At 38.6% G+C, this 14,397-nt stretch overlaps 1 protein-coding gene across 1 annotated transcript in view; it reads right to left on the reverse strand.

Moving 5' to 3' along the window:
• The window catches only part of RBM27 (RNA binding motif protein 27), a 145,619-nt gene that overhangs the window by 19,240 nt on the left and 111,982 nt on the right, over positions 1-14,397 (reverse strand). The window contains exons 16-19 of the mRNA XM_006874510.1: positions 7,613-7,687; positions 7,165-7,329; positions 4,966-5,070; positions 4,662-4,853 (exon numbers count right to left, since the gene is read on the reverse strand). Coding sequence (XP_006874572.1) covers positions 4,662-4,853; positions 4,966-5,070; positions 7,165-7,329; positions 7,613-7,687 — 537 coding nt within the window. The remainder of the gene's footprint in view (positions 1-4,661; positions 4,854-4,965; positions 5,071-7,164; positions 7,330-7,612; positions 7,688-14,397) is intronic.

Consider the following 14,397-nt stretch of genomic DNA (forward strand, 5'->3'; position numbering starts at 1 on the left):
CAGTGACAGAAGATACATCTTCATGATGAACCTGACCTATACTCAGAGCGGTAGTTACTCTAAATACCAACAGAGAGAGGGAAAGAGTCTTCAAATCAAATATCAATGCTATCCGCTCTGTACACAGAGTAGATAAGGGATGGGCAACTTAGACATTGGCCACCTAAAATGAGGGGGCAATAAAGGCACGAAGTGTCTGGCTAACAAGGTTTCAAGAAGGAGTTTAGTTTAAGAGTATGGGGGGAAAGAAACAGTCCCCACTGGATGGCTGTCATCTTCTCTGGTTGGGTCTGGTGAAAAGAGATGGGGATAAGATTCATAAGATTTAACAGTGAATAATTGTTATCATGACTAATCGCAAGTGTCACAATTGTAAAGGTAGAGGTTCCGTAACAAAAAAGGGGAGTGGTATATCTTACAGTCCAGAAACAGAGGACCCTAGGACCATCAAGAGAGTAATGCACAAGCATAATGCGGGACCTTATCCAGAGAAGCAGCAGCGCCAGCGAAGGAGGCAGAGATGGGGGCAAGGAGAGGGGGAGCGGCTGAGGACTCTAGATTCATGGACTAAGAAGAGGACTAAGAGCTGGTGGCGCGGAGCCGACTTGCAGAATGTGCCCTTTGGAGATGTAAATTATTATATATGCCTCAGTGGTTTTTTTTTTTGTTTGTGTGTTTTTTTAAAAAAGCTAAAGTGGATAAAGAGAAATACTGTTAACTGATGACACATGGAGGGGATTATAATCAATGTAATGAAACAAGGTAGATGATTTGTTGAATGTAAAACTGATGATATGCCCTATAAACTTTCACTCAATCCACAATAAAACTTTAAATTAAATAAAATTTGAAAAGCTTTAAAAAACAGCAACAAAAAATTCAACATCCCCTTGTTCTGTTCTAAGGACTGACTTTTGGTGTATGTACAGGTTCCTCATGAGCACAATTAACTGTTGTAAAATATTCATTCTTCACAAGATTATCCATAGTTTGCTATGATCCATACAGGTGGATGCCTTGGCATACTCAATAAAGTACAAGTGAACATTAAGAAAAAAAGATAATAGCATTTTCCCAAACTTTTGAAGCTCCCTCATATCTTCATAATCAGGAAGGAAAACAAAAATCCCAAGTTCAACCATGTATCAAATGTAGAATTCAAACGTCTTACTAGTTAAAGCTGATGCATATTATTGTTGTTAAATGCTGTCCAATAGATTCTGAATCACAGCAATCCTGTGTAGGTTTTCCAAGGCTGTAAATCTTTATGAGAGCAGATAGTTTCATCTTTCTCCTGGAAAGCGGCTAGTGGGCTTAAATCGTCAACCTTGTAGTTAGCAGTTCAGTGCTTATCCTAAAGAGCCACTGCACATTTAATTAACTGATACTCCCTATGTGGTACTACTTGGAAAATACCAAAGTACAGTCCAACTATTGCAAACATTCAGGGTAAATAATTTTCTCCATTAAAACTAGACACATCGCTAGCCCAGGAGACATCAAGGCAAGTGGTCGGGTCCCCTCAGTGTAAACCCCCTTCGAAGACTAAGACTCAATGGGAATACATGCTCTGATTGGTGACCAAGCTCGTCACCAATTAGGGGAAGTGAGGGAAAAACAGCAATGAAGCGATGAGCTAAGCCCTACAATGTTCAAGAGACTCCTGTGAACCCGGGTGGAGACCTGGTTGGCCAGCAGTGTGGCAAGACCTGGGGACTCTTGGGCCCAGAGTCAGTGAAATAGCCACAGAGTGGAGAGTGAAGCATCCAGCTGATAAGAAGAGAGGGCATATGCACAAGAACACCCACACTTGCAGATAATACCACTTGACCTGGCTTCAATGACTGGATGATCAGAGCTCAACCAGAGGAAGAAAGAAGAGGAAAAAAAGAGTAATCTGATACAATTTGATGAACTTGACCTACACCTAAGGATACAGTAGCTCAAAAGAGGGAACAAATCCTTACAGCAAGAATCACTCCCACCCCCTCCATACACAGAGTAGACAGGGATGGGCAACATGGACATTGGCTACCCAAAATGGGGGGGTGCGGGTGGGGTGCTACAAAGGCAAGAAGTGACGGGCTTACAAGCTTTCAAGAGGGAACCTAGATTCAGAGGGCGTGAAGGAAGGTAGACTCTCCACTGAGTAGTATACAATCTGTCTAGGCGGGACTGATGAAATGAAATGCAGATGGGTCTCTTGTGACACAATAGTGAATAATTGTTATCAGGAGTGATTGTGAGGGTTGGAAATGTAAAGGTAGACGTTTTGTAGCAAGGAGGGGAGTGATTAATGCTTCAGCCTGGGAGCGGAGGTTCCTGGGACCATCAAGGGAGAAGAGCAGAGAGCAGGACCCTATCCAGAGAAGCAGTGATGCCTGAGATGGAGGCAGAGATGATGACGTGGAGAGATGGAGCAGCTGGCGACTTTAGACCCAGAGAGAAAGAGGGACTGTGTGCTGACGACTGGGGGGCAGGCTTGTCGTATACACCCTTTGGTTGGTTGATGATGTATGGCAGTGGTTGTAACTGATATATACAATAGGATGAACGTAAAACTAACGTTCTCCCATGTAAACGATCACGTAAGTCACAATAAAACATTTAAAAAAAAACAAAAAAAAACTATACACTAATTAACAAGTGAAGGAGAATTAAAGAGGAAAGTGGGTAAAACATGATGGAAGCTGGGGAAGACAACACAGGGAGGAGTGCAAGAGTTTCAGGCAGCATGGGTAAATACTGCATATACAGTCCTACAGTGGGTAGATGCATGGGTAGACATGCAGAGTGAATGGATGGAGAGTCAGAGTATGCCTATAAATATGTAGAGCTTTAACAGAGGATACTGGAACTTTTCCTAAAAATACAGCCATGAATTTTGTAAAGCACATAGAGGGCAAATATATGAAAATACCTTAGACATAACTAAACACCTTGAGGGACCACAGTCTTAGGGGACATCATGGTCAACTGGCATAATATATTCCACAAAGACAATGTTCAACATCCTACTTTGGTGAATAGCGAATAGGGTCTTAAAAGCATACGGTGCAATTACTGGTTTCACCCTATTCAGAGAAAGAAGAGTGATGAAATTCAAAGATGCATGGAAACAATTAGTCCAATGGACTGATGGACCATGTGAACATCAGTCTCTACAGCACTGAGACGAGAAGAACTAGATGATGTCAGGCTACCACTAAACCAGCTGATTTGAAAGGGATCACAGACAGTGGGAAAAACTCAAACTCATAAAAGAGACCAAGCCTTAGTCACGCTGTAGGTCGTGAAATTAACTCATCCTTGAATCTCAACTTTCAGCAAAACAATAGATAGGTCTACACAGAAAACAGTAACACTAGTGAAGTACACTTTACCATAACCAGTGGAGGTCAAAAGGGCAACATTTAACCAAGCAAAATTCAGAAGGGTTATAAAAGAAGGAGAAATGGAAACAAGAATCACAGGGAGGAAGTGGAATAAGTACATCAAAAGGACTGCAATCAGTGAGATGAAACAAAATGTGTATCAATGTTGAATGTAAAACTGATAATCTACTCTGTAAACCTGTACCCAATTCACAATAAAAAGTTGAAAACCAAAACAAAGGAAAAAACTAGCCAAACTTCTCCTTAGCCAAGGACAAAGGAATGTACCCTTAATCTTGTCCAGTCTGTTCCCTTAAGCAAGGTTCTATGCCTTACTTAATTAACATTTTTAGCTCATGATCTAAACTTTAATGTTAAAATACTTAAAAGGAAATTCTTCCTGAGGAACTTTAATAACCACAGATATCTATGAAATAAAATAAAAACGAAGATTCTTAATTAAAAAAAATAAAACTTTTCTGAACAAAAACTTAGTATAATGAGGAGTTTGATGCCTACAATATATAAAATTGTTAATTACGTATTATAAACAACCACATTCTACAAGTTTTTTGTAAAGTTTAAATATTTGACAACATATTCCAAACCTAAAACAAACTCACTGCTCTCAAGTCAATTCTGATTCACAGCGACCATAAAGGGTTTCTTTCCGAGGCTGTCAATCTTTACGCAAGCGGACTGCCACATCTTTCTTCAGCTGAGTGGCTGATGAGTTTGAACCACTGACCTATCGGTTAGCAGCCCAACATTTAACCAACAAACCAGCAGTGTTCCTTTAGCATGTACCAGTGATATAGTGGTGGCCAAAGTCTACACTTAATAAAATGCATAAAATAATAAAGACATTGGTCTATAGAAGATTTCTACATATTTGTCTAAAGCAAATGGTCACCACTTTATACTGACTAACTAAACATGTTGTTATCCAAATAAATCTCTACTTTGAGTTCTGCCTCCATCCTAGATTATTTTCACTTATAGCACTACAAATACTTGGTAAGCTCTGTAATAATCCTTAAACAAAAATCAAATGTAGCTTTGAAACAACTTGTCACTACAAATGCTTTTATGTGCAGTATTATGGAATTACAAAGCAAGAATTGCTTCGTGACCTTCAAATATATTAGTAAGAACTTGCTAATATCCATATTTTTACAACTAAGTTTACTAATCTATAAAACATTTGACACATTTATACAAAATGCAGCTAAGAAATGCTGAATACAGTGTTTTTAGAGTTAGCATTTGTTACTTTGAAAAACTTACTGAGAAATGCTGAAGTAATTCATCTTTTTCCTCCTCAATGAATGCCCCAACTGCTAGTGTTTTGGGGCGGTGGTCCACCACCATGTGATTTAGTGAACCCCTTCCTCTTCCTCCACGGCCACGGCCTCTTCCTCGACCTTGAGAGGACATTGTCTTTCCTCGACCCACAGGTAAAATACCTAATCGTGCAGCCTAAATAACAACAAAAGGTATACTTAACATAAGTTAAACACTGAAAATCAAAGGACTATCGAAGTGTTTAATTTATTGAAATGAGGAGTGTCAGTAACTCCTTAAATCTCACCTCCAGTTGTAACTGATTGAGTTTTTTCCGTAACTCGGTTGTGTCTTCTCCTGAGGACAACCTCTTGTGGAGGTCCAGTTCAGTATCTAATAGTTCTTTCTGGGCCTTTGAAATATGAAGATTAAATGTCTGTTTTGTAAAGACCTTCCAAGATCTTACTCAGGATCATACACATCTCTTAGGAAAGCACAAGTGATAGAATAGGTGTTTTAAGGAAGTAACCTTAAAACTGTAGTACTGCAAATGTGCAGACAGTAAAATTAAACCAGTGGAAAATAATAAAAAGATTTTTTAAAAAGTGAAAGCACTGCATAAAACGGTCTATAATTTAGATGAGAGAGCTGAGAATAATTTCACATAATGACTGTTGTTGCTGATGTCAAGTACCAGCAAGTCAGTTCCAACCCACAGAGACCCTGATAGGGTTTCCAAGGAGAGGTTGGTGAGCTTGAACCACCGACTTTGTGGTTCAAAGAGACTCAGCAGTCTAGCACATTAACCCACAGTGCCACACCAAGACTAAAGCATCATCAATATAGCTCAATGGGGGAAAATAAAATAACACAGTAAAAATTCAATAATAGTTCAAGGATAATAGTTACACAATTACTTTCTGATTTACCCTGCAATTGTCACTCTTTTGTCTAAAGAAAATTATCAGTCTTTAGATGGCAGAGTAATGTTTTTCTTTCATGTATGCTTTAATGTCTAAATGCGCACTTGTTCTTTCTACAATTGAGGAAAGTTTCAATAAAAATAATATATTAAATATATTTTAAAGAAACAATCTTGAAACACTTTGCATTCCTATACTAAATTCAAATGTAATGAACTATAGTGCATAATTTGCATTGTGTATTTGTAAAATTTATCCCAGCTCTCTAAAGTCTGGAAACCAACTTTTTTTCTCACTCTAGAGCAATGATAAAATGAAACCACTATGTAAAGCTAGAAAAAGGACACAGAAAAGCTGAAAATCAATCATATCAGAATTACATGGATCTGCAACTTCTGATTATTATTTTTAATAATTTTTACCCAAATTAAACTCAGTGCCTTTTGACTACTAAAGGGAAGTTTTTACTATAACATTATTACAGCATTAGAAAAACGTTACTGAAAAAGGAAACCTCTCATTTATCTCCAGTCATCGTGACTCCCACCAAACAACTTTTTTCCTGATGGATGTGGGTAAGAAAAAGTGGAGGAACATGTTGGATTACTAGATTCAATTTTGAGTGACTATTAAAAGGGATAATTGTGACTGGTCAAATTTTGCCATTCTGCTCGGTATAAAATGAGTCATCTCAGAAGCAGAATGGGGTATCTCGATACCATAAAAGAAGAGGACCCAGAAGTACAGTGCATCTTTTGGACTGTGAGGTACCTAACACAATGAACCTCCTTGAAACAATGACAGAAAGCTGCAGTGATGCTGGATAAGGAGCAGAGGACCATGAGACAGGGCAGTGGAATCCCTGGCCCACTGTTGTGTTGTTAAGTGCCATCAAGGTTATGTAGCAAGTAAAAGTCACTGAGTGATTCTGGGCAGGAACATCACTTTTTGGAGTTGGATGCCTCCAGATACTTCATTGGGAGAGCTATGTTTCCTGACCCATCGAACTGAAGCTGAGTGCCCTCTGGCTGAGGTTATGCAGTAGAATGAAGAACCCTTTCGCATTACTAAAAGGACACTGAAAACACAGCCTGAGCAGGCCATAGGCTAGACCAGGGGTTAAGCGCCAGAGAGAGCCTGTCTATGGGTAGAGGAGAAGCTGTCCTTAACAAAGACCTGAACATTTTCTGATGCTACATTGTAATTGTTAACTTCCCTAAGACACTGTGAGTATGGTGCCTGGATTCTATGTGCCCACTGCAATGAATTATTGAATACAGCTCAATACAAGAGTGCTATGGGAGGTTGGTGCCATTTTTATAAAAACAGGGTTTTTTTTTATATTACTTCTAGCAGTTTCACATTCAGCATAAACAACTAAAAAGTTCAACTAAAAACAAATCTTTAATCAAAAAGGGTTATTATTACCTCATCTCAGAGATAATATATCAAAAGAAACACTTTTTTAAAAATTACAGTTGTTTGTCTATTTCCCAACTACATTATTCTAATACACTTTCACAGTGCCTAGCACATAGCACTTGCTCAATAATTCAATGCAAATGAAAAAGGTAGATAAATACCTCTGTCTTTGTTTTCACTTTGGATGGTGTGGAGACTGCAGAAGATGTTTTTAATTCATCTTTCAATTGTGAGATCTTTTCTCCAAGCTCTTTTAAAGTCTTCATTATATTTGCTCTTTCTTCTGGTTTCATGTTTTTATTTTTTTCTAGTTTAGATATTAACATCTATAAAATTTACAGGAAAGATAAAAACTATGGTTAGTGTATTTTAATATTTCATAGAGTTGGTTCCGACTAATAGAGATAGATCCCATATAGAGTTTCCAAGAAGCAGCTGGTGAATTGGAATCACCAACCCCTGCAGTTCAAACTGACCTTGTAATCCAGTGCATTATACCACAATACCACACTAGGACAATAACACTAAAAAGATTTACGTTAAGGATATCTTTATAAAACCCATTTTATGTATCAATCCCAGCATCCAAATCATAAGATTTTATCTTACCTTTTGGCATTCTATTTGTTTCTCCAACACTTCTTGCCTCTTTTTCCTCATATCTTGTTGAAGTTTCATTGCTTCCTATATGAATAGGTAAAAAAGAAATGTGTAATGAAATAAAACTATATTCTCAACTAATTTCTTCTGAGTCATCTCTATCTGAGAAAGATTATTTCTAATAATGGAAGAATAGAACCAGAGATGAAGCTTTTCATTTTATTTTAACCATACACTTCTCGTATAATAGTTTACGTTTAAAACTGTGTATGTAGGTATTTAAAATATTAAATACTAATTACCCTTATCTGTGGGGCTCCTCAGGTTAAGTAAAAGAATATGATACAAAATCACAGCAATCTTTATTAAATAAAAATGGTAAAATGTGAAGCTAGTGTTTCTCAACATATTTTCCGGGACAGTAAATAAGGAAGACCGTAGAAGAATTGACACTTCTGAGTTATGGCGTTAGAGGAGAATACTGAAAGTGCCACGGGCTGCCCACAGAACCAACAGATCTATGTTGGAAGAAGTACACCCAGAGTGCTCCCTGGAGGCCAAGATGGCCAAACTTCGTCTTTCATACTTCGGACATATGGTCAGGAGGGACCAGTCGCTGAAGAAAGGTATCATATTTAGTAAGGTGGAGGGTCAGAGAAAAAGAGAAGACCCCCACCCCAGCAAGATGGATTAGCCAAGTGGCTGCATCAATGGACTCAAACGTGGCAACAGTAGTGAGGTTGGCCCAGGATCAGGCAGTATTTTGTTCTGCTGTGCATATGGTTGCCATGAGTCGGTACTGACTCGATGGCACCTAACAACAACAATTCAACCTGTGTGCTAAGCAAATAATCTGAGAAGTTGTGTTTTATGAAGAAAAATGTGGCACCAGGATAGGCGGAAGACTCATTAACAACCTCCAATATGCAGATGATACAACCTTGCTTGCTGAAAGTGAAGAGGAGTTTAAAAATTTACTAATGAAGATCAAAGAGCACAGCCTTCGGTATGGATTGCATCTCAGTGTAAAGAAAACAAAAATTCTCATCAATGGACCAATAAACAACATTCTTATCAACAGAGAAAAGATTGACGTTGTCAAGACTTCACTCTTCTTGGATCAATCATCAACACTCATTGAAGCAGCAGTCAAGAAATCAAACGATGTATGCATTAGGCAAATCTGCTGCACAAGACCTTTTTAAAGTGTTGAAGAGCAAAGATGTCAGCTTGAGGACTAAGATGTGCCTAACCTAAACCATGGTATTTTCAATAACCTCATATGCATGAGAAAGCTGGGCAGTGAATAAGGAAGACTGTACAAGAATTGATGCTTTTGAGTTATGGTGCTGGAGGAGAATATGGGCTGACAAAAGAACCAACAGATCTGTGTTGGAAGAAGTGCAGCCAGAGTGTTCCTTGGAGGCCAGGATGGCCAGACTTCATCTCTCATACTTTGGAGATACTATCAGAAGGGACCAGTCGTTGGAGAAGGATATTATGTTTGGTAAGGTGGAGTGTCAGACAAAAAGGGGAAGACCCCCAGCGAGATGGATTGGCAAAGTGGCAGTATCAATTGGGTCAAGCTTGGCAACAACAATGATGTTGGCCCGACCAGGCAGTGTTTCAGTCTGTTGTGCATAGGGTCACTATGAGTCAGTACTGACTTGATGGCACCTAACATCAACAACAATCTACCCTGTATACAGAGGGAAAGGATTGATATTTGATGTGAAGACTCCTTCCCTCTCAGTTGGTATGTTGAGCTACCACATCTATAAGTATAGGTCAAGTTCATCAAATTGTAGCAATTTACACTTGTTTCCTTTACCCAAAACTGTTTTTTTCTCTTTCTCTAGTCAAGTTCTGATTATCAAAAGCCATTGAAGCTAGGTTGAATGGGTATATCTGCAAGTTTTGGCGTTCTTGTGCCTCTCTCCTTACTTCGTATCAGCTGACACTCTTGTGCATCTCCCTTCACTTCCTAGTGAACACTTCACTCTCAGTTCCAGTCCTCTGTGGCTATGTCCTTGTCCATGGCTCAGGAGTCCCCAGGTCACCACACTTCAGACCAACCAGACCTTCCTAGGTCTATATACTTCTGAAGTCAGTGTTTCTAACTCTTTAACCTTTCCTTAAAGAATTCAGCCTAAAGGGCAATTTTGGCATCTTGGAGGACACAAATCATGTTGTTTTTCAATATTCTCTTAAGTTTGATAAACAAAAAGAAGTCTGAATGGTTAAGATCAGGATGTAATGTGGATGGAATAGTGTCCCAATGAAATTTTCATAGACGAGTCTTTTGCTACCTTCACAGAATGAGGAGGTGAATTGTCATAATGAAAATATTTTTAAATTTAAGTTTATCTTTCCAGGCCTTTTTCTCACCAATGCACAATTTTTTAATTTCTTAAAACTTCACAATATGCCTTTGTGATTGTCCTGTGTCCCCCAAGAAATTCTATCAAGATTATCCTTTGGGGGGTCCCAAAAATTAGCCATCATATCCATCTGAGCAAATCTCTCTGCCTTGAATTTAACTGTCTCAACAGATCCTCTCAGGAACCATGCTTTGATTGCACTTGGTCTCTGGATCATATTGGTAAATCCAAGACTCATTTCAGTTATGATTTTGTCTGTAAAACTGCCCTAATGAGCTATGATACTGCTTACAAACATCATTTCTTGACCTTTTTGATCAGCACTACTCAATGCTTTTGGCACCCATGGAGTTGAACTTTTACTGAGGCCTTAATGCTCACTTAAAATTTAAAATGCCAAACCATGCAAAATGCGAACTTCAATAGCTATTGCATCAACAATAATTCTATCATCTTCTTCCACTGGTCTCTGGATCTCAGCCACATTTTCTTCATTCATCAAGGTCTTCCTCTCTTGGCTCATCTTTGAGGTTTTTCGACATTTCTTAAAACACTTGATCTATCTAAATAAAAACTGTTTTATGGTGTTTTATTTCCTATAAACTTGTTTCAAACCTTCAGTGATTTGTAAAGATGTTCACTTGTGTTTTATTAGAAGTTTGATTGTTGTTGTTGTTAGGTGTTGTCAAGTCAGTTCTGACTCACAGCGACACTATATACAACAGAATGACACTGCCAGGTCCTGAGCCATCCTCACATTCATTAAGCTTAAACCCACTGTTGCTGCCACTGTGTCAATCCATCATATTGAGGGTCTTCCTCTTTTTTGCTGACCCTCAACTTTACCAATCATTCTGTCCTGTTCCAGAACTGGTCCCTCTGATAACATGTCAGAAGTATAAGCGATGATGTCTTACCATCCTGGATTCTATGGAGGTTTCTGGCTGTACTCCTTCCAACATAGTCTAAGGTAATTTTAATATTCTTCTCCAACACCATAATTGAAATGCATGAATTTTTCTACAGTCTTCATTATTCACTGTCCAACCTTCACATGCACATGAAGCTATTGAAAATATCAAAGCTTGGGAAAGGCACACATAAGTCCTCAAACTGATATCTTTGCCCTTAAAACACTATGAAGAGGTCATATGCAGCAGATTTGCCTAATGCAATATGTCATTTAATTTCCCAGCTGCAGTTTCCATGAGCACTGATAGTGGGTCTAAGCAAAATGAAGTCTTTGACAACCTCAGTTTTTGCAGCATTTATCATGTTATTTATTGGTCCAGTGCTGAGGAATTATGTTTGATTTTTTTTTTTTTTTTTTTCATTGAGGGGCAACCCATAAGAAGGGTATGATCTTTTGATCTTCATCAGTAAGTACGTTACGTCCTTTTCACTTTCAGCAAGCAAGGTTGTATCATCTACATATTGCAGGTTGTTAATGCATCTTCCTCCAATCACGATGCCATTATTCTTCTTCATATAATCCAGCTTCTCAGATTATTTGCTCAGCATACAGGCTGAATAAATATGGTGAAAGAATACAACCCTGGTGCGCAACTTCCTGATTTTAAACCATTCAGTGTTTCCTTGTTCTGTTCTAACAACTGCCTCTTAGTGTGCATACAGGTTATCGTGAACACAATTAAGTGTTCTTCTAGAATACCCATTCTTCACAGTCTTAGCCATAGCTTTCCATGATCCAGTCAAATCCTTTGCACAGACTTTTTTAGGCTTATTACAAGAATAAGAAGCTGTTCGCCGGGGAGCCACCAAGGCAAGCTATCAAGTTCCTTCATGACAACCCCCCTTCCAAGACTGAAACTCAAAGTGAACACACACAAACAGGCATGTACGCTCACTGGTGACTGTATAGGCCTACTTGTGAATGGAAGTAGGGGAAAGACAGTAATGAAGACCTGGGCTGAGTCTGACCATGTTCTATAGACTCCTGTCTACCTTGAGATGAGAGAGAGAAGAAGAAAGGCTGGTTGATCTGAAGTTTGGGGAAACTTGGGAACTCCTGAAGCCATGGACACTGACCTAGCCACAGTGGGCTACATACAGCTAAGAGCAAAATATCCAGCTGATATGAGGAGGAGACATGTAAGAAGGCCCAAACTTGCAGATAGGTCCATCTGACCTCGTTTGGATGGCTTGATAATCAGAACTCAACTAGAAGAAGATAAAGAAGTTTGATAGAGGAAGCACGTGTAAATTGCTATAATTTGATGAACTTGACCTATATTTATGGATGTAGTAGCTCAAAACACCAACCATGAGGAAAGGAGTCTTCACAGCAAGAACCAAGACTATCCCCTCAGTACATAAGAGTTGAGAGGGATGGGCAACTTAGACACTGGCTACCTAAAATGGGAGGGCTATAAAGACATGAAGTGGCTGGCTTACAAGTTTTCAAGAGGGAATTTAGTTTCAGAGTGTGTAGGAGAAGGTAGAATCCTAACCGAATAGTTTTCATCTTGTCTAGACAGCTCTGGTGTAAGGAGATGGGGATAGGATTCTTTTGATTCAATAGTGAGTAATTGTTATTACTAATTGGATTTGTCACAACTGTAAAGGTAGAAGTTGTGCAACAAAATGGGAAGTAGTTAATCTTACATTCCAGGAACAGAGGACCCTAGGACAATATAGAAGGAAGAGCATGGGTGTAACATGGGACCCTAACCAGAGAAACAGGGACACCAGAGATGGAGGCAGAGGTGATGGCATGGAGAGATAGAGGAGATGAGGACTGTAGACTCATGGTAAGAGAAAGGCTGTGTGCTGGTAGGCAGGAGGCTGGCTTGCAAAATGTGCTCTTTGGTTATTTAAATAGTTATATACCCCTGCGTGTTTTGTGTATATCATTAAAAAAAAGACAAAAAGGGGAATAGAAGAAAATACTGTTAACCAATGGTGGTACATGGAGGGGATTGTAATCATTGCATTGAAACAAAATACGACTGGTTGAATGCAAAACTGATGTTCTTCCATGCAAACCATCATTCAATTCACGATGAACACATTAAAAAAAAAAAAAAATTGACAACTTAAAAAGCCTTTTTGTAGTCAATAAAGCACAAATAAACATCTTTCTGGTATTCTCTGCTTTCAGCCAATATCCATCTGACATTAACAATGATATACCTTGTTACAGGTCCTCTTCTGAATCCAGCTAGAGTTTCTGTTCTGTTATGTCCATTTTTAAATTATCTTCAGAGAAATTTTACTTGAAAGTGATATTAGTGATAGTGTTTGATGATTTCCACATTGTGACAGGTAACCTCTCTTTGGAATGGGCACAAATGTGGATCTCTTCCAATCATTTGGCCAGGTAGTTATCTTCCAAATTTCTTGGCATAGATGAGTGAGGGCATCCACTGCTGCATCAATATATGGAAATGATATTTCAATTTGTAGTCCATCGATTCCCTAAACCTTGTTCTTTGCTAATACCATCAGTGCACCTTGGACTTCTTCCTTCAGTATTACTACTAACACCTGAAATGGTTGAACAACGACCATTTCTTTTTGGTACAATGACTCTACGTATACCAATGATGCTTTCTGCATCTTTCAGTATTTGCCCATAGAATCCTTCAATATTGTATGTTGAGGTTTGAATATTTTCTTCAGCACTTTCACCTTAAGAAATGATGAGCACTTTTTTCCCTTTTGGTTTTCTTTGAACATTTCATTTTAACACTTGACTTTGTCTTTTCAAGCTGCCTTGGAAATTTTCTGTTCAGTTGTTTTACCCTCCTCATTTCTTTGATTCACTTTAGCATCTCTGCACTGGAGTTTCAGAGACTCTTCTGAACCCTATTTTGGTCTTTTCTTTCTTGTCTTAATGACCTTTTGCTTTCTTCCTCTGTGATGTTCATGTTATCAACCCATAACACTTATGGTCTTTAATCATTAGTGTCTAATGCATCAAATCTGTTCCTGAGATATTTTGGCTCTGATGTATCTGTTTTAATTTTCTTCAGCTTCAGCCTGAACTTGCATATGAGCAGTCTGTCACTAGCCTAGTTTTGGCTGATGATATTGAGCATTTCCACCATCTCTTCCCACAGATGTAGCCAATTTGATATCCATATATTCCATCTGGTAAGGTCTATGTGTATAGTCATTTATGTTGTTTAAAAAGGTAGTTACAATGAAGAAGTCATTGGTCTTGCAAAACTCTATCACGTAGTTGGGAGAACAATTAGGTCTCAATGGGCTAAGTGAGACAGAGGTAAATAATGACATATGTATAACCTGAGAACAAAAGGGTTTGGGATACAGAGATCGAGCCTTGGTTGGAATGTGGAAAAGGGGGGAATAATATTAAGATGCTTGGCTGTCATTTGAATCTTGGTTTTCCTTGCATTATATTATAAAATAGACACTGGAGGGGGAGAG

The sequence above is a fragment of the Chrysochloris asiatica genome, unplaced genomic scaffold (genome assembly GCF_000296735.1).
Source record: "Chrysochloris asiatica unplaced genomic scaffold, ChrAsi1.0 scaffold00280, whole genome shotgun sequence".
Lineage (NCBI taxonomy): Eukaryota > Metazoa > Chordata > Mammalia > Afrosoricida > Chrysochloridae > Chrysochloris > Chrysochloris asiatica.